Source organism: Misgurnus anguillicaudatus, chromosome 5 (assembly GCF_027580225.2).
Source record: "Misgurnus anguillicaudatus chromosome 5, ASM2758022v2, whole genome shotgun sequence".
Taxonomy (NCBI): Eukaryota; Metazoa; Chordata; class Actinopteri; order Cypriniformes; family Cobitidae; genus Misgurnus; species Misgurnus anguillicaudatus.
This window is the reverse complement of record NC_073341.2, coordinates 15,166,536-15,194,128: the sequence shown is the minus strand read 5'-3', so window position 1 is coordinate 15,194,128 and position 27,593 is coordinate 15,166,536. Positions and strand designations below refer to the sequence as shown.

The 27,593-nt window shown below is 38.7% G+C and overlaps 1 protein-coding gene across 2 annotated transcripts in view; it reads left to right on the top strand.

The window, feature by feature from the left end:
* The window catches only part of grk5l (G protein-coupled receptor kinase 5 like), a 60,557-nt gene that overhangs the window by 24,571 nt on the left and 8,393 nt on the right, over nt 1-27,593 (top strand). For both annotated transcript variants that reach the window (XM_055168999.2, XM_073867616.1), the window contains exons 2-12: nt 9,720-9,815; nt 11,931-12,043; nt 17,894-17,971; nt 18,075-18,172; nt 19,418-19,510; nt 20,123-20,186; nt 22,042-22,182; nt 25,212-25,402; nt 25,494-25,531; nt 25,615-25,704; nt 26,174-26,382. In XM_055168999.2, coding sequence (XP_055024974.1) covers nt 9,720-9,815; nt 11,931-12,043; nt 17,894-17,971; nt 18,075-18,172; nt 19,418-19,510; nt 20,123-20,186; nt 22,042-22,182; nt 25,212-25,402; nt 25,494-25,531; nt 25,615-25,704; nt 26,174-26,382 — 1,211 coding nt within the window. The remainder of the gene's footprint in view (nt 1-9,719; nt 9,816-11,930; nt 12,044-17,893; nt 17,972-18,074; nt 18,173-19,417; nt 19,511-20,122; nt 20,187-22,041; nt 22,183-25,211; nt 25,403-25,493; nt 25,532-25,614; nt 25,705-26,173; nt 26,383-27,593) is intronic.

The window sequence follows — 27,593 nt, the reverse complement described above, 5'->3', positions numbered from 1 at the left end:
TATGTAAAACAACACTCTTTTCTTAGCCCTATCTTAAGTTTAAACCTTCATTTGTCCTCGAGGAAGAGCTTCTCTTCTCGCAAGCCAACAGTGGAAGACTTAAATGAAATAAATGCCTTCAAAATTGAACTGAAATTGTTCGAATGTGCAGGAAATGACTGAACAGAATATCTCCATCAAACGCTAAGATGCATCACATCACGTTCAACCTCATTGTGAAAGATCCCATTAAGTGGTTTTACAAAGACAGTTTCCTTTCCTGTTTGCACCTAATAAAACAGGAAATTGAGATGAGACATTGCAGTGCTTTTTTATAAGTACATAATATCTTTTAGTTTATGTAACACCCTAGTGCAATGAGGCGGGACATCAGCTACCTCCCATAATACAAATATAGTTCAGTTGTAAATGATATTACGGTTTTTGTCTGTTTTTATGTCACACTTTATATGAATTGTGAAGGATCTTTGTCCAAGTGGACATTGGGGTTATTAAAGCAACTTATGCAACCAAACACTGCTAACTATGCCTACAGTATTTTGCATGAATGCGGTAATATTTGCATGCAGCGCTATTTGACTCTGTGACACACATTCAAATAGTTATCCAGAAACTGACGTATTGTCATTATGAAAATGGTTTGTTTTCCCTTTCTCACACCACTGGGTTTGCATGCACCTTATCGATGCACATTTTATATTTGCCCCTGTCAGATAAGTAGTTGAGTTTGTGGTTGTGTCCGTGTGTACATTTTGTTTGTTATGCTTTGTTGTAATGGTGATCTAACATAAAGAGTGTTTTTATTGCAATACAGTTTTTTTGAATGTTGTCAGTGTATCTTTTTTGACATCTGCTGGTCAGCCATTAGAGCACGACATGCTCTGTGTATAGACGGTTTCAGTAGCAACAACATAAACAAACAGCTTTTGTGGACTAAATGCAACTTCTGGTAGACTTTAACATTGAATCAATAACAGCAGAGTGTTTTACAGTAGTTTAACAGTAGTTTGAATATGGTCAACTTGGGCGAAGATGCGTTTGAGGCGAAAAGCGCGTGTTTTCGTGGCAAACGCGCCGCCCATATTGCATAATTCGCAACGCCCCACGAGAGGACGCGTCTGATCGTGTCTTTGCATTGACTTTGTACACTCACCTAAAGGATTATTAGGAACACCATACTAATACTGTGTTTGACCTCCTTTCGCCTTCAGTACTGCCTTAATTCTATGTGGCATTGATTCAACAAGGTGCTGAAAGCATTCTTTAGAAATGTTGTGGCCCGTATTGATAGGATAGCATCTTGCAGTTGATGGAGATATGTGGGATGCACACCCAGGGCATGAAGCTCCTGTTCCACCACATCCCAAAGATGCTCTATTAGGTTGAGATCTGGTGACTGTGCGGGCCTTTTTAGTACAGTGAACTCATTGTCATGTTCAAGAAACCAATTTGAGTTGATTCGAGCTTTGTGACATGGTGCATTATCCTGCTGGAAGTGGCCATCAGAGGTCAGAAACAATGCTCAGGTAGGCCGTGGCATTTAAACGATACCCAATTGGCACTAAGGGGCCTAAAGAGTGTCAAGAAAACATCCCCCACACCATTACACCACCACCAGCAGCCTGCACAGTGGTAACAAGGCATGATGGATCCATGTTCTCATTCTGTTTACGCCAAATTCTGACTCTACCATCTGAATGTCTCTAAAGAAATCCAGACTCATCAGACCAGGCAACATTTTTCCAGCCTTCAACTGTCCAATTTTGGTGAGCTATTGCAAATTGTAGCCGCTTTTTCCTATTTGTAATGGAGATGAGTGGTACCCGGTGGGGTCTTCTGCTTTTGTAGCCCATCCGCCTCAAGGTTGTGCGTGTTGTGGCTTCACAAATGCTTTGCTGCATACCTCTGTTCTAACCAGTGGTTATTTCAGTCAAAGTTGCTCTTCTATCAGCTTGAATCAGTCGGCCCATTCTCCTCTGACCGCTAGCATCAACAAGGCATTTTCTCCCACAGGACTGGCGCATACTGGATGTTTTTCCCTTTTCACACCATTCTTTGTAAACCCTAGAAATAGTGTATATGAAAATTCCAGTAACTGAGCAGATTGTGAAATACTCAGACCGGCCCGTCTGGCACCAACAACCATGCCATGCTCAAAATTGCTTAAATCACCTTTCTTTCCCATTCTGACATTCAGTTTGGAGTTCAGGAGATTGTCTTGACCAGGACCACACCCCTAAATGCATTGAAGCAACTGCCATGTGATTGGTTGATTAGGTAATTGCATTAATGAGAAATTAAACAGGTGTTCCTAATAATCCTTTAGGTGAGTGTACGTAATCTACTCGCACAAAATGTTAAACTCATGTCTGGTGTGAACCCACAGTTAGACAGTGGTACTTCAAAAACCGATCCCTTTAAACAATAAAACTATACCTGAGCTCATGCACGCACCAACAATACAGTGCGTGTGTGGTTGTTTTTCGGTGTGGTTGTTAGACTGTTTTTCATATCGTTCTCCTCAGGATGTGGTTTTCTAGTAAAGGGGCTGAGAAACTTTGTGGATGAACAGTTGTGTGAGAAAATGCAGTCAGCAAAAGTGTGCGTTTGTGTGTCACCTGCCGTGCCAAATCTCATTGCTGTCAATGCCACTGTATTTTTTTTTTTTTTGAGCTTACTACATTTAGGCCGTCACAACAAAGCTGATAAATAGCACGCAAGTGACACAGACAACTTCATGGTAGTTTTAATGTTGTAAATTTTTTTATGTTCAAACCTGTGATCTTCTGCTGTGTGCAAATAGTGATCTTTTTAAATAATAGCCATTTTATGTATGGGTGTACATTTCTTTCTATGTTCATAACTAATTTATTTGTACATCAAACCTGCTAACCTCTGCTATGATGTGTATGGTAAAGTCACTCTCGACTCTGTAACCATACAAGGAAATATCAGCGTTGCTGCATTGCAGATTTCTTGTCAATCAAAGCGTGCAAAGGTTCCTCTCGGTTCACACAATCACACGTGTGTGCTTACCCAGACATACAGTTCACACACACAGACACATGCAGATTGAGTTTGAATAGAAGCTCCACTTTGTTCTCAGAAAGAGAAACTGGGTTGTGGTTGGTCGGTTGTGTTTCTCTTCCTCTACTGTGTCACTTACCACACCTTTATCATTCTCAAACACCTCTCTAACAGACAATATCGTACGTAATGTGCTCTTAGGAGGCGCTCACATTATCCCATCCAAACTGCCTCCAAGCGCATTTGACCCCCAAAGCCTGGTTCGTTTGACTTGTGTAACCACGGTTTGTTTAATTGCACTCCTGCCGGACTCGGGCCATGGTTCACTTGGGCTCAGGCACGGAACGTGCAGTGTGATAGGAAATCATGGCAGAGTACGTTTCAAAAGGAGAGACATCCATTGCACGACCACTCACCTTAATCTGCCTTCATAAAAACCTTCCAATGCGTGCCGCTGGGTTAATTACTCAAATTACACTTCAATTAGTAGTAAAGCTACATTGAATTCATTTTCCTGATAACATGAGCCTAGTTTGAAACCATAAACTGGTGCACTCAGAAATCACCTCTTGTTAAAGGAATATTCCATTTTCTTAAAAGAAAAATCCAGATAATTTACTCACCACCATGTCATCCTAAATGTTGATGTCTTTCTTTGTTCAGTCGAGAAGAGATTGTGATTTTTGAGGAAAACATTGCAGGATTTTTCTCATTTTAATGGACTTTAATAGAGCCTAACATTTAATACTTAACTCAACACTTAACAGGTTTTTTCAACGGAGTTTCAAATGACTATAAACGATCCCAAACAAGGCATAAGGGTCTTATCTAGCGAAACGATTGTCATTTTTGACAAGAAAAATAAAAAATATACACTTTTAAACCACAACTTCTCGTCTAAATCCGGTCGTGATGCACCAGTGTGACCCCACGCAATACGTCATGACGTCAAGAGGTCACAGAGGACGAACGAGAAACTCCGCCCCAGTATTTACAAGTGTTGAGAAAGAGGACCGTTCCGACGTTGTTGTATGTCAACTGATACTAATTAATGTCTTTGTGTCAGTTTATTGTTTACAATGGTCCGCAAATGTGCGTTTTATATATCTAACACGTGACCTCCCTACGTCACTACGCATTTACGTTAGGTCGCGCTGGACCGGACCTAGACGAAAAGTTGTGGTTTAAAAGAGCATATTTTTTATTTTTCTTGTCAAAAATGACAATCATTTCGCTAGATAAGACCCTTATGCCTCGTTTGGGATCATTTATAGTCCTTTGAAACTCCGTTGAAAAAAACTGTTAAGTGTTGAGTTAAGTATTAAATGTTGGGCTCTATTAAAGTCCATTAAAATGAGAAAAATCCTGCAATGTTTTACTCAAAAAACATAATTTCTTCTCGACTGAACAAAGAAAGACTTTAAGAATCACCCATTCATTAACCTTACATTTTTTTGTAGGAAATATAACAGCAATACAGCTATATATTCAATTTAACCAAATTCATTCAGAGAAACTACACTGCAATTTCAGATGCCTCGTGGTTGCATACTGAGGTGGCATAAAATTGTCACAAAGTGAGCTTTTGCTTGGGTTTGTGGACCGTGGTTAATAAACAGATCCTTAATGCAGTGACTCTCATAGACGAGTGAGCGTAATAACTTGCACAGGTTCTTCAATTTACTCTTTTGTTTTATTTTACAGTCGTTGTTACTATAACAACTCGGCTTCCCATTATTTGAATTGTTACATAATAGGTATTTATTTCCAGTTGTAATGTGCCGTCTAAAGACTGAATCACTGAGTAAAATGGCTTTCAGTTGTACAGCTGCAGTAAAAGTATGACATATTGCAGCCATGGGGGAGGATGTCTGTGTGTGTCTCAGTCCATATTTTTGACATTAAAAGATTGTTAAAGAGTTGTTGCTGATGGATCTTTGACCAGAAGTGTGACGGGACAACATGAAGCATATTTTTATATCATGCACATGATGTCACATCCATAAAACAACATGAAACAGAGGGGTGTAGTCTTGAATGGAACAAATGAAACTTAGGGGCTTACTAATTCATCAGCGCAATACAGTCTTTCATTTTATTGTCTGCCTCTGGGGAAGAGAAATGTTGCTGTGTATGTAGGAACACAAAGTGAGGTATGATTGATGGATTTCCTGTCATTTTATCTGTGTATTGATGTACAGTGAGTGCACCCTATTAAAGCTGCCCGAACCGGAAAGTGTCGATACCAGACAAAAGACTTGTCCTTTATTATTACTAAATGATAGTAAAGTCATCAAAATAATAAATAAACTAATACACATGGAAGTTTGGGAACCATGCGTACAGTCACCATGGGACTCGTTTTAAAATGAGTTTCATTTCTCTTGGATAAAAAAGGTTGTCCTTTTTAAAGCTTAACACAAAAGGAAATTTTTTAAACAAACACCAACCACAAAGGAAACAGCCTGTTGTCGAAGATTACCGAAGTTTGTCTTGAGAAACGTGACACTAGATAAAGTCATAGAATGAAAAAAGTTTAAGGTATGCCAATCACAATATGGAAACAAAGGGTGCCTGCCATTCCTAAATAAAGATAACGCACACATGCACACATCTGGCCGTGATGTGACCCATTTCATGCCGTGCCTGGAATTCTTGGACTGAATCCTTACTCACTTTGTTCCTGATAACAATGAAATGTGCTGACACACAGCGAGTTTGCCAAGCATTTGTAAATGCCAAACGCTGGAATCCGCTTTGCTTCATAACACGCTTTACAGCTTAACTGTGCGTGTGCTTATGTTAATGTTGGTATTTAATTCTGAACATAGCCCAGGGGTCTTAAATGTACACTAGCAATGTGTGGTTTATTCGCTAAACATATTGGGGCAGTTTCCCGGACAGGGATTAGACTAGTCCTAGACTTAAACACTTTTAAGAGCTCTCCAAACTGAAAACTACTTTCACTTACAGATCTTAAAATACATCAGGGCCCTTTGTTTTACCTCAAAATGCACACAGGTAATGTTTTTAGTAAGGCATGTTGTTTAAAACTAGTTATATTTCCTAATTAAACTAAGGCCTAGTCCTGGATTAAGCTAATCCTGGTCCAGGAAACTGCCCCTACGTGGTTTAGCTTAAGCCAGGACTAGGCCTTAGTTTAATTAGGAAATATAACAAACATGCATTACTAAAAACATTACTTGTGTGAATTTTAAGGCAAAACAAAGGGTACTGATGTATTTAAAGATATGGCATTGCAAGTTAATTTCAGTTTGACCAGCACTTAAATTTTTTTTAGTCTAGGACTAGTCTAATCCCTGTCCGGGAAACCGCCCCATTGTGTGCATGTGTAGGGACAGTGGAGCAAATAGTGAGTGTTTACACATGTTGTTCAACTTTATTCCAAGGAGAGAAAAAATATTGTTAGCATCTGTTTGAAAGAACGGTGAAAATATACTTGTCAAGAAAATATATGATGAAAAGAAGTTTCTTAAGCTTATAAATAAGTTGTTTTTGAACAAGGTTTAGTATTAATTGGTTTCTAGGCATAGGCGAACTAGGCGGTCGCCTAGGGCCTCACCAACTGCAGGGGGTGCCAAAGAGCCTACAAAGTGGCAATTTGAACATGCTTTAATAAATTATTTGTGGGGTATTTTGAGCTAAAACTTTCTTTTTTTCATCTTAAATGAGTCTTGTGACATGGGACCTGTTAAGCGTCACCATCCCGAATACGGGACACCTAAGTTTACTTCAATATTGTTAATGTAAATGTTAATCTATAACGACAAACTATATATCGTTCTTCTATGCTTCTAGAATAGACATTTCAACAGTGTTTTATAAAATAAATTATGTATGAAGAGTAATTGATTCATTTATGGAGAGAGTGTGCTTCAAAACATTTATATCCTGCTAAATGTCACTGTCCCGACAGCAGCTCGCCTGTGTTTACTTTAGTGTTTTGCATATAAATTTTTATCTAATCATGACAATCTATATATCATTTGAAAGCTATAAGAGTGTAGATTCCATTTATCATCAGTAGTTTGGTAAAGGAATGACATAATCAAAGCCATTTTCTAAAATTCCACGGGTCCACAGGTGGGTGCATGTTGTTATTATATATTTGTAACACTAATACCCTATCTAAACCTAAAAAAAATCTTGACAAACTATACATCATTAAAAAGCTCTGAGAGTGTAGTTTTCATGTTTTATCACCATTTTGGGGAAATTGTGATGTAGTTAGATTCAGTTTCTAAATGTCACAGGACCACAGGGGGACCCAATTTGTTTTTACATATGTATAGCACTAATACCCTGTTCTAAACCCCAAAAATCTTGATAAACAATATATCACTCGAAACTCTCAGAATGTAGTTTTCAAATGTCAAGGTCATCTAATGATAGAAATAATGTAGTGACATTTTTTGTTACATGTCCCCCCATAGGAATGCATATTAATTTTCTATATTCATAACACTATATTCTAAATCTACAAAAACGTTGACAAACTATATATCATTGGAAAGGTCTAAGTAGTTTTCATATTTCAAAACATTTTAGCAGTAATAATAATGCAGTGACAGTAATTTATTAATTTGTGACAAGAGTATGCAGCAAACCATTGACACCTAGTGGCCGTTGGTGGTAAAACTACTAAAAGTGTGACAGAAACTAAATTTTTTAGGATTTTAACTTGAAATTTGGATCAAAGCTACAGCTTGAGACTTATGGCTTTTACATTTATTTCTTTTGTTAAACATATTTTTATTTATTAAAATAAATTTAAACTGTTATAAAAAATTTCTCTTTAATATTTTCACCTCCATACAATTCTGTGGAAAACCTTAAATTGTCTTTAAAACAAGACCAAGATGCCAGTTAAATTAATTTCAAGATGCACATCAACTTTTAAACCCCCCATCCACTCAAAAGGGTGGGATAACGTTTAAGGGGTTAACACAAAATGGACATTCCAGTATTTTACCAGTATCAGACAGAAGGTTGTATGTGTAATTTCACAAAGGTATTGCAGTTTTTCAAGACCACAGCCGGCTTTCCTCTGTTTTTAACACATATTTCATGATATTTGATGTAATAATTATCAAGCAATGCACTTGTGATTTATTAATCTGCTAAAAACATGGTTACTATAAAAATAAAGCCATGGTTAGTTTTCTTTATAATGATAACTGTAAATATGGCTCACAGTGTATATGGAATTGGTGTCTTACTATGGTAAATATATTACTTTAATTGTGATGTTTACTAACATCATTTAATAAAAATTTGTGTTAACGTAATTTCTGGGTTAATGTATTTTTTTTTTTATTTTAACAGGAAGTTAGGACAGGGCTTAGTAAAGGGCTCATGATTTTCTACTAGCTATACCTCCTATTCTGCCTCTGGACTAAAACTAGACATGGATTAGAATCAACTCCTGTTTTTATTTGTTCTACTTTTTTCACTAATTTACTAACATTTTTTTTATGATTCTGTCACTTTGTGAAAAGATTTGTTTTTTGGCATTGAAAGTGTTTTGCATCTTATGAAACAATGGCTCCTGTGAGCAATGTCAAGTAGGTACATTCAAAGAGTTTGAAGAGGTGATTGTCTTTAAATGCCGGTCTTGGGCCTTAACTGCCCTTATTGTGTGTTTGTATTTGGATCTTCAGTGTTTTTCACAGTGATGGAATTCCTAATAGCTCCATTCTGATGGGAATTCGTCAAGTTCCCATACCAGAGTGGGAACGCCATACCTCCCCATCTCTCGTCTGAATTCAAATCCGCTCTGAGGTCCAAGTGAAAGAAATAATAAAGAACGCTTGTGTTACTTATGAATGTACACCAGAAGCTGTTCCACTTCATTTAGCTAGACAAGTTTGCAGGTTTCATAAGACAAACAGTTATTGCAAAACGCGCCACAGTTTGTAGTAAAGGCTTGGCTTTTCTCTCGGGAGGGAAGGCATATTTTTGCCCTGTGCTGACGTCAGAAATGTTGTTTGAACTTGAGCTTGCATACGCTCGGGCGGAGAGACCAGATGTTGACATGTTTTATGATACTGCACATGTTCAAAGTCATGGGGAGATTTTACAAGGTTCAAAGCTAATTAGTGGTCGAATAAAGTATCCTGACATTTGAACAGCTTGAAATGGCATTCGCTTCCTTAATGTGACGTATTTCTGAGTGGAGCACAATATGTAGCGGGATGTAGGATTGGGATTTGATTGGATTGAAAAGAGTGGGATGTAATGTTATTATTGAAAATATTTTTTAGCCTGTACAGCTTTACATCAACAGCAAAATTGTTTCCAAGCAAATGTTTAACTTAAGAAGATGTGCAAATATAATTACAAATAGACCAGGTACAATTATTACAATTTTTACCAAATAAAAATAGTTTTTGCACGCTTGTACAGTATGCAAAAATGCAGTGGTGCTACACTTACTGATGTGCAATTACAGCCATACAGTAACAAAACCATAGTTCATAATATTTTAGGTTCAGTATGCAGCTCCCAAGCAGACCTCTTTATGGTTGCTGTGTACTCTTAATGCAAAGTTTTGGAGAGCCCACAGTGTGCTGTGAAATCTGAGGGTGTCATTTGTGCTTTTTATCACATGCTTTGAGCTCACTTGGTGTGCGTTGATGTTTGAATTGACTTTTGTTATTCTTTTTATCTAGGTGGAGGAGGAAAACGCAAAGGAAGGAGTAAAAAATGGAGGGAGATTCTTCGCTTTCCTCATATCAGTCAGTGTGAAGATTTGAGCAAAATCATAGGTAAATGCTGACATTGAACACCTAAAAAAAATCCAGATAATTTACTCACCACCATGTCATTCAAAATGTTGATGTCTTTCTTTGTTCAGTCGAGAAGAAATTATGTTTTCTGAGGAAAACGTTCCAGGATTTTTCTCATTTTAATGGATTTTAATGGACCTCAATGCGTAACAGTTTTAATGCAGTTTCAAAGGAGTCTAAATGATCCCAAACGAGGCATAAAGGTCTTAGCAAAACGATTGTCATTTTTGACAAGAAAAAAAAATATGCATGTTTAAACCACAACTTCTTGTCTATCTCCGGTCCTGTGATACGCCAGTGTGACCTCACGCAATTGCGTAATGCTGTGGAAAGGTCACGTGTTACATATATGAATCGCACATTTGCGGACCATTTTAAACAATACACTGACACAAAGACATTAATTAGTATCATTCCACATACAACAACATAAGGAACGGTCCTCTTTCTACACACTACACTTGTTAACACTGGGGCGTAGTTTCGCATACGTCGTCCGTGACCTCTTGACGTGATGGCGTATTGCGTGGGGTTGCGCTGGCGCGTCGCATGACCGGAGATGGACAGGAGGTTTTGGTTTAAAAGTGCATATTTTTTATTTTTCTTGTCAAAAATGACAACCGTTTCGCTAGATAAGACCCTTATGCCTTGTTTGGGATCGTTTACAGGTTACTCGGTTGAAACTGCAATTTTAAACTGCATTAAAACTGTTTCGTGTTTTCGTCTCATTAAAATGAGAAAAATCCTGTAATGTTTTCCTCAAAAAATATAATTTCTTCTCAACTGAACAAAGAAAGACATCAACATTTTGGATGACATGGTGGAGAGTAAATTATCTGGATTTTTGACTAATCCTTTAAAGGGATAGTTCGGCCAAAAACGATATTAAACCCATGATTCCGAGTTGCATATGTCCATCGTTTTTCAGACAAACACATTTTCGGATATTTTAGAAAATATTTTAGATCTTTCTGTTCATTAAATGTAATGTTACGGGGTCCAGCAATAGTCCACGACCTTCAAGTCCAAAAAAGTGCGTCCATCCTTTACAAATTAAATCCAAACGGCTCCAGGATGATAAACAAAGGTCTTCTGTGGGTAATCCGTGCGGTGTTGTTGTAGAAATATCCATAAAATGTTATTAACGTTATAAACTACCTTCCGGTAGCGCCGCCATTTTGGAGTGATGCGCATTCAGGATGAGAGCTTACGCAGCGTACAGAGTTTCTCTGCTGCTGCTCTATGCCCCCGCCCTCCGAATTTGTCATACGTCACTAAGAAAAGTGCGTACACTACGCTAATACTCTCTCCTGAGTCTAAGATGGCGGCGCTACCGGAAAGTAGTTTATAACGTTAATAAACGTTAATAGACTTTCACAAATTCACAGGAGATGAACCAAAAAGCACAGATTGCTCAGCCCTGTATAAATATGTAAAGTAGTCATGTTACAATTAAACTTACATTAGTTTGTGCCCCGCTCACCCCTACTTTCCAATCACTAGCAATGCACGTATTTGTATCAATGCTTACTGAAAAAAATGCAACTTGGGATTCAGCACAAAAAGAGTATTGTGATGTTTTTGTTATTTTTGACATGCTGTCATGGTACTACTATGTTGGTTTTAGACATTCCATGAAGTAGTATGAAACGCTGTGTAAAAGCAGTTGCCTGAATATGAACACCATCAATTTACTTTGCCAAGTGTTTTTAAATTAAATAAAGAGTTCATTTAGAGTGGGAATCTAAAGACTATAAAGAATATATATTAAAAAATACTGAAATTTAGAAATGAAAAACTTCTTTGCAAAAGGCCAGCAAGATAAAACTGTAATAAGTTAAATATATGTGCCTTTACTTTTTAGTGGTGGGAAATGAGAAATGAATACGATGACATAATGCACACCCATGTGCAAAGGAAATCAAAATAGCTAAATGATCCCATTGTTGTCAGAGACCGAGACAAATATATTTCTTAAACAAAAATAATGCGAAATACAGCTGCACATAAATTTTCCCAATCCACTCACTAAAAGTACATTTTAGACCCTGCTACTACTGTTGTGTGAATCCAGTTATGATCTGTGTTTCTTAGAGCGGGATTACGTTAGCCTGTGTGATAAGCAGCCCATCGGTAGACTTCTGTTTCGCCTCTACTGTGAGACCAGACCAGAACTGCAGCGATGCATCCAGCTTCTGGACGCCATGGTACGTCAATATACCAAAAACACTTCTTCATCCAAATACACTTGACAAGTCATTTTTACAACTACTTTTAGTAACAAAATGCATTTTTACTTCTCTGAAAACCTAAGCTTGTTTAGGTTCTCAATCTACTCATCTCTCTCTCTCTCTCTCTCTCTCTCTTCTGTGCAATGTTCCACTGGCCTGGACAACATGCCTCCCACATGACTAGTTAGGCTATCATGAAGTTAAGCCCAAAATATCAGGAATGGCATGTGGTCCCTGAATAAGGCCATTGTCTGGTTCTGCCTTTAGACCCCAAACAGTCTGAACCCCACGACAGGAAATCACCATCATAAAACATTTGACAACATATTTTTACTTTTTAAGACTTTGAAGAGGTGTTCAACTAGTTTATTGTGTCTGGGAAAAAAAGCTTTGTATAAAACTAACTGTATAGGGCACCATCTCCCTATCTAGGTGTCTAACTGTTTAGGGCACTATTGTGTATGGTTTTCACAGAAGCAAGTGCATGATGGGCAAACAAAATTAATCGTAGAAAACTTGATGGCATAAAACAAGAAGCAAACTTGCATCAAAATCAGTACTAGATTAGATCTTAAACCCCAGATTGAATGTAAACACTGAGATTTTGAAATGAGGAAATGATGTATAATATGCATATGTTCTGTATGAAGAGTGTGTGCGCTTGTGCGAGCCACCATAAGGAAAGAGCCCGGGGTGGTTGAGGCCTCCTTTGACGTCATGAAGTAGCAGGATCTCAATTGTCGTGGAGAGTCAGACAGCCCTGTCTGTTTCTTCACTGTGTGAGATCTGTGTGTGTGTGACATGAGGAAAAGTGTAAGAACTTGACACTAGAAGATCTTTACACTAATGTGCTAATGTGTTTATAAGAAAAATTAGCGATTTTATATCCATGTCAGTGACCTTTTCGGACCAGATTTTGTTTTTGCATCACGGTCCGATGTTATCCCATACACATTGGATTGGCACAGTTCCCTCGAGTCAGAGGCAGCCAGCCATTTGTTTTGGCCTGGTTGCTGTACTGTACCATTCAGATCCACTGACGTAGGTCCGTTCTCAAACCACTATTATGCTTGGAGTGTGTGTGTGTGTGATTGTGTGTGTTTGTATTTGCTGCTTTTTTCCATGCTGTGACCTTTAACATGCGACATGGTAAATTCCCGTGCAAATTCCTCCGTTTTCCATTAACAGGCTGACTGAAAGAACGCAGAGGCGCAATTCTAACTGATCCATTGCAACCTACTGTATCTTCTGCAGTCAGTAAAAAGGTTCAAAGTTTAGCTATGTTAACCTCCTAAGACCTGGATGTCCACATACATTGACGTCACATTTTATTTTGTTGTTTGCATAATAATACTTCATTCTGTGTAACTAGAACATGTTGTACACAAACGTGGACAATTATATTGCTTCATTTTCAAAGACAAATATTTGGTTTATTATATTTATTGGTTCTTCCTAACCCCGAATAGCTGAAAGAAATCTGAAAAAAAGATATACCAAAGCTCAGATCTTAGGAGGTTAAGTTGCATTCATATGTCAATAAGCACAAAAAAAATGTTGACTTGGCCCTCAGTTTTTAAATACAAGTCGTGTATACACTACGATACCTGGTTACGATCAACAATTTACATTTATCAGACATTTCCATATAGCACTGATGAAGTACCTGTTTACCAGTGTACAACCATAAGGTGCTATACTGGTGCTATATGACCCCCGTATGGTTCTTCTTAGGTGCTATATGGTTCCTCCATGATTACTTTTAGTGCTATTTAGCACCGTTTGTTTTTAGAGTGTATATACACTGAAGGGATAACAAGGTCAAGAAAGACCTGGGAAACAATCACACGAGGACCAATCAGAAAACAGAACTACATCGGAATACAAACATGGGCTGCGTCCGAAACCATGTAGCTGACTTGTTGCCTCGCTGCCTCATGGGGCAATATCTTCAGTGTCATGAAGTTGGCTCTAGGAAACGCATTCGGACAGCCTTCATAGGCAGCGCAATGGAATTCTGTTTGAAATGTATTGAAGAGCGCCATTGTGATAACTAATCCCATATTTGAAAAGTACAATACTAATTACTTGCTAGAAATGCAATCAAAATGTGTAAAAAGTGAAAAACGTTATCTACGCTAAATTTGTGTCACCCGGCATTTTATTTTTTCAAACTCGACCAATCACATTCCCCGTGCACACACACACACACACACACACTTATAGAATTGTGGTACAAGAGGATGAAGGTATCTCAGGAGCCAAGAAGTAAACCTAACATTCAATTCAGGCGTGCCTTCATGCCTTCCTGCCTTGGAATGCTGCCTCCAAAGGCAGCATTTTAGAGATTTTGGACGCAGCCATGGATAACATGACTACAAAATAAGGGTACAAGGCTAGGAAACACAGAACAGGCACTCAAAACTAAACAAAAGTCAACAGACATGGAACATAACTGTGACAATGTTATAATGTCACATAAAATAAATGAACGTGTTCATGCCTATTACTGCGGGTTTGCATGTACAAGGAATTTGTCTTGATGTGATGGTGCATAACAATGACGGTACCAAGTACAATACAAGTTTTACAAATATTATACAAGTATTAAACCGAGTAAGGTCATGTCAAAGATTGAAATCAAAATCATTGTTTACATGTGACATACTCAACCAACAGTAATCAAGTTGTGATTAACAGTTTATTGCTGGTAAAGTAATCCTAATAAAGGATTGTTTAAAGCTGTAAAGCTAAAACAATAAACAAAGTTTTACCAAGAATTCCTATAAGTGCCTTATTAAAAATATAACCTTAACATTTTTGGACTTGTAACAAAAAATAGCATTTTGTGATGCTCAGCATCACGCCCCCAAATGCCTTGGAAAAAGCGCAAGTTGTTTTGAACGCGGAATATTCCTTCAACATTCCTGCCTTCCGTCATTACTCCCTGAACTTTTTTAAATCTTCCATCGGAAGAGGTGCCAAATGTGTTAAGGGGAATGGAAATCATACCTCTGTATGTGTCGAGGCACACATGCACACACAGTCCCCCACTATGTGATGACGTTCGGTGTATTTAGTGACGCTGCTGATCCGTGCTGTGGCGCTCCGGGACCTTTCGGAATCCTGCCGTGTTGACTGGATGGTTACCAAGCAACCTGAAGTCACACACAGTGGGTTATTAAGCATATGTGTATGCGCCTCTCGTACCGTACAGCGGGGCGGTGTGACGCATATGCGGACACTTGATTTGTGTGAAAACCTATTTGTGGATACATATGCTTTGGTGTGGGCACAGGCACTTGTGTATGTTCGGTTGTGTATGTGTGTTTGCATCATTCGGGGTGATACTGAGAGCGGGGCAGGTGGTCTCATGGTTAGTCTTGCGTAATGGGATCCACAGAGCATGAGGGCTGGACGGGGTGTTGATGAGGGTGTCATCAAGTCTTAACCCCCCCACACACACAATCGCACACGGGCACATTTACAGCCCTTAGGGAAAGGATGTGCTAGACTGTGTAGCTCATTCATTGTGTAATCACTCACAGACTCAATTACGTGATGTTTCTTCTCATTCAGCATATAGAAATAGATACCATCAGATTTGGAGATGATGACTGTTGTGTAATCAGTGGACGTCGTTTCAGTTTTCCCGCATTGAACAATAATGTACGTTCACTTTATACACTTCTGACTATGTTTCAGTATGGTTTAAATTTTTGACCAAAGGCACAAAGTCTGGTCTACATTAGTCTTGAATAGCTTGAAAAATGGCCTGAGGTCCGGACCACATTGCAGCTTATTTTTGCCAAGATCTGCCCACTTTGTGACAACCTTTTCAGTACTGGTGAGGGGCAGGTTTATTGGTTAATACACTAATATATTTTTCATTAAAAAAAATAATTTAGCCTTAGATACTGTAAATAGCATTCAATTAGCATACAATAATATATATGTCAAGTAAACATAGTAATAAATGCAAACCACGCAGAATATTTTGTCCTGATATGGATATCTGTATAACTTGTTTAAACAAAATTCAAATAAATCTTTACAGCCGTATGTCCACCAAAGCGCATAAACTCGTCTGAAAACTGCAGGTGCTTTTCTTAAAAAATGTCAACTGTGGGCTTTGGTTGCTATGCTACTTCCGATCTATTTTTCAGTCAGTGTAATAGTGCGTTCACACCAGACGCGAATAAAGCACAACTGATTTACATGTTAATTCAATGTAAAGATGCGATAGACAGCCTGCGCATCATTCGCGCAAATGAGGCGCCGCGAAAGATGCGAACAAGTTGAAAAATCTGAACTTTGGTGGATATTCGCGACGCGTTAACCAATCAGTAGCTTGTTCTAGTAATGACGTGATTACAATGTAGCGAGCAGAGGCAGAAATACGAAACAACAATGGAGGACAAAATCATTGTCGCTGTATGTGGACACCCGGAGCTGTACGACACATCTTCGTACTTTTATAAAAACGGGAATAAAAAGGATCTTGCTTGGAATCTGGAAAGTTGTAAAAAACGCTCTTTACTCAATTTGAACTTTATGAAGAGTTTCATTGCAAAACGAGATAACCACCGTTTTTTAATTTGTTCAGAAATCTCGTTTTTTGGTTGTGCATTCCAATTAATTTCAATGCAACTGCAGTTGGTTTGTTTTTATTTAAACCTTCATAACTTAAAAAATACAGCTAAGTAGCACCATAAAACAAAATAATAACATGATAACATAATAATAAACATGTTTTGACAAAAATGTAAAAAAATTGATGTATCTCGTTTTGCAACGAAACTCTTCATATATTGTATATACACATTGAGACTACAAGCTAGCTAAAGCTGGCCAATTGAGCGTGTAAACTTAAAATGTTCATGCGTCCAACTACGCATGAATAGCATGCTTTATTCACTTCATTCGCATCTGGTGTGAAGGCACAGTAAGATTTTCACAGTACAATTTTCAACTGCCGGCGACTGGGTAGATGCCCCATCATACGCATACAGTGGGCATGACACAAAATTTTGTTATCAGAATAGTATGTGCGCATTGTACGCGCACCACTAGATTTTTGTAACATAGTTTGCGCATGCGTTTACAGAAGAATGTAGTATGTAGCCCAGGAGATGCATTGTATTTTGTGTCATGCGCACTGTATGCGGACTCTCACGTATGCATAAAAACGGTACTACACTTCAAGCTTAAGTACCATTAAATCTTTGATCGACATTTAGGTGGTGTCGATCGTCTGATTACACATACATTCAAATAAACAATTCTTTGCAAGTTCAACCATGCGCGTAGGTTTGTGTTAAAAACAAACTATACTCTGGGCTTTATCCGGCTAAGTGTGATACTCAAAACCTCTAGTTATTCCAACTTTTTTTCTTAAAAAAAGAAAAGCTTGTGTAACCTTGTTTCATGGTACTGTCACCCAAAAGTTACCCAGCCAATCAGAATAAAGCTTGCAAGCAGCTTTTCAGTTTTGTGTTCTACATGCACCAGACAGTGATCAGTGAGCAATCTATTGACCTTTTAAGGCATGAATATAGTTTTTTTTAGCTTACTGTAGTCAAGAATTCAGGCCTTTCAAAGTATACAACATTGATAATGAACATCGACAAACATGCAAATCAGGTGACTAGTTCTGCTTCAGAAACACTCATTGTAGTACCACAGGAACTAAACAGAACTTTTTCAGAAATTGTGTAAACTATTTCTTTAGCTCCAAAATGAGTAACACCATGTTAACCTTTTTTTTTGTACATTTATTCATAACCCGTTGTCAGGAATAATCACTGTTTGTATCTTGTCATTCAGGAGGACTACGAGGTGACACCAGACGAGAAGAGGAAGAGCCGAGGAGATGAGATCATCAAGAAGTTTCTCACCAAGCAGGTGTGAATTGGTTTAACTTTCCTGTTGTATGTATGTGTGTTGACTTTGGATCTTAAGTGCACTTGTGTGCATCATTAATCTGAGTATTTTGTTTCTCTGACAGTCCCCCGAGTGTGTGGATGTAGCCGAAGGTCTTGCTGAGAGCTGCAGAGAAAATCTAGAACTGAGCCCCTGCAAGGAGATCTTTAGTGACTGTCGCAAGTAAGACACACACACACAAACACTCCTACTGAAGTCTGTTGGAATTAAGTCAGTTACTTAACTTAAGCCCTTAATTAGGAAATATAACTAGTTTTAACAAACATGCCTTATTAAAAAAATTACTTGTGTGCATTGTGAGGCAGAACAAAGGGCACTGATGTATTTTAAGAGATGTCAGTACAAGTTTTTTTCGGTTTGGGCAGCTCTTACATTTTTTTAGTCTAGGACTAATGTAATCCCTGTCCGGGAAACCGCCCCTTACTGCATTATATAAGTAGGTGAATAAGGGCAAGGCAGTTATTTTAGCAATTTCGTCCAGTGACGCTATTGACACAGAAAATATACATTACAGCTTTAAGACCTGATTTATCCCTCTTTCAGGGTTCCCACGGGTCATGGAATTTCTGGAATATCATGGAATTTTTTTATCATGGAATTCATGAAGTCGTCTCCAGGCGCTTTAAATGTTAGTTTCCATTTATCAAAATGTAATCCGCTTGTTAAGTCGTGACGCAAGGAATGCCATTTCCAGGGCTCCACTGATTTCAAGGGAGCTTACATCTAATCAGCTGTTTATTAACATTGTTTACTCATTTCAGGCATTTAAGCTAAATATTTATAAACTCAGGTGTACCCTACATTATCCAGGCTCATGGCATCCTGGACATAGGTAATGGAAATTCAGCATTTTAGTTGAAAGACAGGGAATTTGACATTTGGGTTAGAATGGGAATCCTGCATGTAAGCACTAGTTCATTTTAGCTTTTTTTAAGATGTAAAATAAATCTTTGGTGTCCCCAAGGTACTTATGTGAAGTTTTAGCTAAAAATACAATATAAATAATTTATTATAACATGTTAAAATTGCCACATACATTTACACGAGAGCAAAAATCAGCCGTTTTTGGGTGTGTCCTTTAAAATGCTGATGAAATGCAAACACTTATCGCAATAATGGTGGTTTGTTGAAATTGAACCTTAATTGTGCTGTCAATTATTTTCTCTCTCTCTCTCTCCACAAATCTTTTTCACATGCTTGCAGAGAATGGTTTACCAAAACTAATTTACTGGGTTGATCTTTATCACATTTTGTAGGTTGATAGAAGCATTGATGATTTTCATGATATGTCCCCTTTAAAAGATTTGACCTTGGCTGTACGCGTGTTACATTTCAAACCTTTGTGCTGTTTACTTTAAGAGAGGCATTTATGATTTAACACTATCTGTGTTGTTTTTAATTTAACAGAGTTCTTCATGACTACTTGAGTAGTGCTCCTTTCTCTGACTATCAGAACAGTATGTACTTCGACCGTTTCCTTCAATGGAAGATGCTCGAAAGGTTGGTTGCATACTTGTTTGTGAAGACATCTATTGGCACACTTTCATTATTACTGTAGCAACCGAAGATAGACTGCTTGCACAATGACTGTATAGATATTCCCGAAGATCACACCTGAAACCAAATTTTGGCAAATGGTTAAAAAGCAATATTCGTTAACAAGCTTTTTTGCACACAGTCTCAACCGACCGCATGTACATCTTCAGTTTAGCTGGAGGAAGTTCGTATTGTAGCTTGGGCTAAACCAGAAGTCCTTCTTTTGTTTCATTTGGCTTGGTAGTATTAAGCCAAATTGGAGGTTCATACACTTTTACCTTTAAAGTATTTTTAAGTATAATTGTAAACAGCTGAAAGTTGATAGTCAAAAATCATGTTTGGTTTATGAAAAGTTCAAGTTACTGTGCGTTGAAGTCTATGCCAGATATCAGATTTATAAACTTGGCATTAGTGGCCCATATCAAGATTATAAACACTCACAACTCTTAAGATTTAGTTTGACCGCGTTACTGATTGTATGAATGAAGATAAACTTTACCCAGTTTTATATGCGTGTGAAAATCACAGCTTTGTGTTTCCTGTTTTTGCTGATCTGATTGCTGATTTCGTTTTCAGACAGCCCATCACAAAAGACACATTTCGGCAGTATAGAGTTCTGGGGAAAGGAGGCTTTGGGGAGGTGAGGACATTTCTCAGAAATGATGATCTGTTTTTATTTATTATGACTGCCTGTGTTTAATGAATGTCTTTTTGTGTTTGAATTTGAAGTGTGATAAGACAGTCCATAGCTATATATTTTTAGACCCAGACAGCACGCTCACTGTTCATTTACTGTTACACACAGAACTGGAAAGCAAGTCCAGTCAGTTTGCCCGAATTAATACTTAAAACTTCCAGGAGTTCCGGAGCCCAAATGGTTTACTGTCTTTAAGGACTCAAAAGGGGGTCGCACAGTGGACGCACAAAATTAAACACATTGTTTTCTATGTGTATAATACGCACACCGGCACTGACAGGTGGCGCCTGTCCACGGCGTGCAGCTACAACTCAGGAAGTTGCTCAAATCCCTGTCGCACCACTCACATAGTTTACCATTAAATGACATAATATTTGTCCCAAATCATTAACGATTAACATTGGTTGCTAACGTATATTTTGTATTTGAAGTAGACGCTATCTGACTCGCGCTGTTTAATGTGCACTTCTGGTTTACGATTCCTCCGAGTTGTCCTAGATGTGACGTGGCGCTAAGCTGTGCGTCTGGTGCACGACCCCCTAATGTCTATACACATTTTCCTACTATTTTTGGTTTCTGCACACCCTACAGTACATATGTTACTTTAAAATTAATTGTGTTTTTGAAGCACAAATGGTTGAGCATTGTATTAGCAGAGCTAACCCCCAATTTCCACCGACTGCGGAACGGCGGCGGAGTCAATCGGTTTCCATTCAAGTCAATGTGTGTATTTCCCCTGACTACGTTCCAAATCCGTCACAGCTCCGGCCATATGCAGAGCTTCTATTTTTGCCGGATGCCGGACAGCTCCGCAGGGCAGAGCCATGACTATATCGCGTGATCATACCTGAATTCGCGAGATCTCGTGTTGTGATCTGGGCTGGTTTGTAAAAACCTCATAATTCAACGCCATATGGGTGGAGACAAAACTAGATATCGCGCGATCATCACGTGAATTTGCAAGACCTCATGGGTCCTCGTCACTTCAGCACGCAGCCGCTCTGCAACAAATACAGAACTGGTGGGTATTGGCGGATGGCGGAGCCGTGACGCAGCGGAGCAGATCTGCAGCCGCTCCGCAGTTGGTGGAATATTTGGCATGGATTTGATTCCCAACAAACACAAATACTGATCAAATAAATAACTTGTAGGGGTGGTTTCACAAACAGGGTTTATCCTAGTCCCAGACTAAAATGGATATATGAGCTGTTTTTATTAAAAAATATCTTGCATTGTTCTTAACATACATCAGTGCCATTGTTTTGTCTCAAAATGCAAAGGTGTGCTTGTAAAAACTGCTTAAATGTCCTAAAAGTCCTGGATTAATCTAAACCATGTCTGTGAAACTGCCCCTTAATGCACTTTAAGTCATTTTGGATAAAAGCCTTTGCCAAATGACTAAGTGTAGTCTAAATGAGGAGGCAAAAGTCTCTAAGTGCCAACTCTGTCAAAAATGAGATGATGATAATAACCAAATGCTCTCGGCACATATTATACGTTCATCGAATACTTTCATTTCAAATACACTTAATCGTGGCCAAGGGTAATTCAGACATTCCTCTTTATTGGAAAAATCCTGTTGTCAGGAAGAATACGATAAAGTTTCAATTGCTGCATTAGTTCATGTTGTAAACTAACTATCGACCATCATTTATTAATCTAAGTTAATGCCTATTAAGTGCTTCTCAATTCCATTTAAAAAAGCCATCTATGACTGATAAGTCAGACTGTCTCTTTCTTTGTAAGTGGGTTGTATTTGGCCAGAATAATAATCATAAACCTGTACGTATGTGCTCAGGTGTGTGCGTGCCAGGTGAGAGCCACAGGTAAAATGTATGCCTGTAAAAAGCTGGAGAAGAAAAGGATAAAGAAGAGGAAGGGGGAGGCCATGGCCCTCAATGAGAAACAGATTCTCGAGAAGGTCAACAGTAGGTTTGTGGTGAGCAGAGGTCTTTCATTTGTTTGCTTTTTCACGTTTTCTTCCTGATGAACTCTTTAATCTCATTTCACCCTTTTCACGGATGTTTTAGCAGGTGTAAACCAGACAGATCTCAGGTAATCTTAACACAACTGGTCAGCCGAGGTAGTGCACAGTTTACACCTGGTTTTAAAGAAACCAGAAATTATACTTATTTCCTCACCTTTATATCTGTTTTTTCTTTAAAGGTTCTGTACGTAACGTTTCTACTTAAACTAATCCATTTTCAATTGCCTTTGTGCGAATGTGTTGTAATCTCACATTAAAATGATCCACTTTGCGGGTTTTGCTATTACCTCTGAAAAAAAATATTATTATTTTTATGTGAAAGTACCGGGCCGGATTTGGCGCGAAATCCAGTGACGTCACCTGCATGCGCGCTCCCGAGCCACTCGCCTCGTCTACTGACTTTGCGCTCAACAGCGACGACACTGTCTGATAACAGACTGAAACGACATGCTCCCAGCACAACACAGACTCCAACACAAACTCCACATATTGTGAAGAAAAGTTATCTGCTGAAGTTCGTTAGGCCAAACGTGAATCGGATCAACCAAGGACAAAAACACGGATTAACATTGGCAGGGCATATGATATGAATTATGGAGAAACCTCCGCTGTGTTTTGGGTATAAAAACGGATCCGGAGTTTGCTTTCATCCTTTTGGACAGGTAAGCTAACATTACTACAAAGCATGTCAAATATATTTTGATTATCTGCTTTCGTTTTTTAGACGTTATTTCGGTTTGCTAGCCTTCGCTTTAACTTGTTTGCCCAGCCGTCGTCGATCGATGACGTAAAACTGCGGACGCGTTTGTTTGCATGCGTCCGCTTTTTAAAAGTCTTTAAACTTGTACGGTCTGACATTGATGGAAACTGAGATTATACAGTATGACATGGACTAAACTACGATATTGATCGCACAGTGTGGCAAGCAACAACCCTAAAGGACTATTTTAAATAGCACAGTATATACCGGGCTTTACTGTTTATACTGAAATTGTTCAGTGTAGTTCACTAATCGTTTTCGTTATCTTACCGTAAATGTAAGTAACACCACATAACAGGCTAAATGCAGTCAATTAAACGTTGCAGTGGGAGTTTACCTGAGTTTCCAGCATGTTGTGTGATGCTTTCTCCGGTGTGTTAAATGTCAGTCTGGCCGTCGCTCATGAGTTCGAGGACGCGCTTTTAAACTTATTGGTTGCAATCTGAAACATCACCGCTAGAGGCCGCTGTAAACTACATACAGAACCTTTAACTGAAGAAAAAACAGAGATTTTTAAAACACATCTCGTTGTAGGTCCATACAGGACATTTAGACACAAGACACACATTTTTGGTGAATTATAACATGTCTATAGCTATAACATCTCCAGTGGCCAGTTGTGATTGGATCTCATTGCTGGGAGTTGAAGCCTTGTCCCTAGTTGGCAAAGCGTAAAACCCTACTTTTGGTACAGGGATCTCTTGTTAGACAGAGCATTGCTGATGCCCAGAACACATTAGCATTCACACCACTAATTGTGATGTGGTCACATGCATCCACTTGTGACCGGATTACCTAATGCTAATGTTAAAAGCAGACATACTGTAAACAAAGCCTCTCTTTTATCCTGCTTTCTGTAATACATTCACTATATTTTTCTTTTCTTGTGTTCATATCATAGACTGTAAAAAACACAAACCTAGTGTCAGTGACGTCACCCATAGGTTTGTGAAGAGCTTTTTTGAAGCCAATAGTTGGCGGAAGCCTGTTGTCGCCATTTTGGCTGCGTGTCACCGTGCATCACTCGCGGATAACCAAAAATGGGTAAAGAGGCGAGACGTGGATGAAGTTGAGGTGGCTGGTTGCTAAAACCACACCTGCCTAGCTCGACTTTAGTGACAGCAGTGACAGTTCCCCCATCTCTCAAGTGGCCATGCCCTTAATTATGCAAAATTTTAAGGATTAGTTTAATTTAAACGGATGCGTTACAAAACATTCACCCTCCTCACAGTTGTCATGACGGGCAAAATTAGCTTTATAGACCAAATCACTTTTTGTACCAGGCTGTAAACATACTATTTTCTGCTCTAAGAATGGTCATTTTAACATGGCGGTCTATGGCAATCGACTCCCTTTTGGACCGTCTATCATTTTGTAGTTTAAGTCACTTCCGTATTGGCTTCATCAGAGAGATCGGAAGGTTGTCCCTCGGTTTATATTCATGAACTCATTAATTTACAAAAATTCAATAAACTGAAGTTATTCACAGAAAGCAACATCATTTGAGAATACATTCACATGTGGTGAAAGCGTTAACGCTTGACGGAAAGCTTGTCTGAAGCGTGGCCAACAACCAATCACAGTGACCGCCCGCAACACATGCTTCGGTCTTGCATAAACGTAATTGGCTGCCTCACACTTGGTTATTTGCATAAGGCAATTTGCTTGGCTAACGCACGTGTTGGGGCTTGAAAAGTTGAGAAATGTTCAACTTCTGCGCAAGCAACGGCAGTGACACGACATTGATGGATCCACAATTCAGTTCTGCAATGCATGACGTCACCCATTAAAAGTGAGAAGCGTTAACGTTTTCGTGCTGTGTGAATGTACTGTTACCGTTGGAGGCGAATGCATGATTGTTGTACTTCACATGGTGGCATTGACCAGATAAAATCAAAGAATAAAAATGTTGTATGTAGATAAAAAGTGACGGTTAACGTAATCTTCAGATAAAACAGCTTCAACATTATAAACTTTTTTAACTTTTTAATCAAATAAACTAATAGTGTAACCTAATCAGAGATACAATTATAAATGTAAAGATAATTTTTTTAAAGTCACATTTAAATTGTCTACAAACGAAAAAGCCCAGTAAAGCTCATTGGTTGTTAGAGATCATACGATGCAGGCGCTGTAGTCTATATACTTCCCCGTCCAATGGTATTGCTCCTATGTGCATGCATTTAATCATCGTCATTATTTCTCTCTCTTGCACTCTCAGGTGAGTTTAGCGTACGCATACGAGACCAAAGACGCCCTGTGTCTGGTGCTGACCATTATGAACGGCGGCGATTTGAAGTTTCACATCTATAACATGGGAACCCCGGGTTTCGAGAAGGAGCGTGTGCAGTTTTACGGTGCTGAAATCTGCTGCGGTCTGGAACACCTGCACAGAGAGTCTATCGTATACAGGTACACACACTATAAATGTATTCAGCCTCATGCATTAATAATGAAACCATGTAGTTGAGTGATAAACATTATAATTTTTTCATCATTATAGGGATTTAAAACCAGAGAATATACTTTTAGATGACAATGGTAAGTCAAATCACATTTTCTTATTTTGGGATATTTCGATTTGTTCTGGATTGTTCATTACTTCTCTTCACCTAACCCTAAAGGTCACATCCGGATCTCAGACCTGGGCCTGGCCATTAAAGTGCCTGATGGAGAACAGATCCGTGGCCGAGTGGGGACAGTTGGATATATGGGTACCAATATTCTACTACTTGGTTCATTTTTAAATATAGATTTTTAAAAAAGGAAACATTTTGAAAGTCACAATTAAACAGAACTAGTTTTCAACATCAAAACAGTTTATGATAAAAGAGACGCTCACATACACAAAATACACGCAAGACACTCACTTAACACTAAACTCTGATTACGCATGAGATTATGTGAGTATCTGACAAACACGAGCGTCTCTTTTATCATAAACTCTTTAGACGCGTCTGCAACAGGCACTTATTTTGACAAAACACGTGATGCACACAGGTTCACTCGACGCGCGAACACATATTTTGAAATTATGAACCACACACATGACATGCTACATACATGTTGTGACGAACTTTGCATCGTGCACCCTCGAAAAAAAGAAGTCACCGGCCGCCACTGAATGCTAATACCAAATCTACAGATGTTGATTGAGTGATCTGAATCTGTATTGATCAACAGCTCCAGAAGTGATCAATAATGAGCGGTATAGCATGAGTCCCGACTGGTGGGGATTGGGTTGTCTCATCTACGAAATGACCGCCGGCCGATCGCCTTTCCGTGCTCGTAAAGAACGAGTGAAGAGGGAAGAAGTGGAGAAGAGGGTGCAAGAGGAGGAAGAGGAGTACAGCGACAAGTTTTCAGAAGACACCAAAGCCATCTGCAGGATGGTGAGGCCGCACACACATACACACACACACACGCGCGCGCAGAGCTCTGTGCTGTATCTATACTGCTGGTCACCATCCGAGATGACGCGACTGAACACAACCAGGCGTTCGTATACAAAGCTGCATTATGTCTTTAGTCAAACACTCCATAGAGGCTGATTTAGAGTCTCATTGACTAAGTGCACAAAGCTGGTAAAGTTAAGTCTTTTTTGTCAGTCTGGCTCATTTCTCTGGCTGGTGGTGCGTGTTTTCGGCTGTAGAAATATCTGATAATGAGCTCTTTGAGTCCAAGTCAGTTCAGTGCTGTTTAATAAGCTACATTTATTAAAAAGAACATTTAGGGGCGTAGTTCGCCAAAACAATGAAAACTTTCGTCATTAAATTATGTTATTCCGACCCCGTATGACTTTCTTATTTCAGTGGAACACAAAAGGAGATTTTTAGCCGAAAGGCCTGGCTACTTTTTGTTAATTTCTATAAATGACAAAAAGCACCATTAAGTTATCATGAAAGTAGTTAATATGACTCATGCACTGTACATCAGGTCATGTCCCACACAAAAAAACGTTGATCATTATTATGTTTTCATTACATTTATGCACTTTGGCAGATGCTTTAATCCAATTTTAAGCATGCAATTACAAAAAATCTCGGAAATCAAACTTTTATGTTTAAAGCTCCCAGTGGACTTTGTGCTTTCTTAGTAGTAGTATAATCAGTTTTTTTTTAAATGTGCGTGAACGTACACGCACAGTCAAACGCATAGCCTTACAAAATATAGTTTATTTGACTCATACGTGTAGACAGACGTTCAACACTTGCTCATTGCATCAAAATGCAATACATCTCCTGGGCTACATACTACATTCTCCTAGGCGCATGCTTTTGGGGTGTTCTGTCAAAGTCTCCCACAGTCCCTCCAGAAAAACGCGATTGTGCGATATATTGCATAATCAGCCAAAGTCCGCATATTTATGCGGGGCTGCATTTTGTCCAAATACAACGCACTTTTGCCGCATTAATTACATATTTCCGCACACAAAATATGCAGGGCTTACATGATTTCATAATCTCCGCATTTTCGTAGCAAAAAGTCACATATATATTAGCAGAAAGTTGAAAAATGTTGCATTTACTTCTCAAAAGCGCAGCCGTAATCCTCTATTGCCATGGGAACGTTATGAAGTGACGTGATTATGTGACGTGAACAT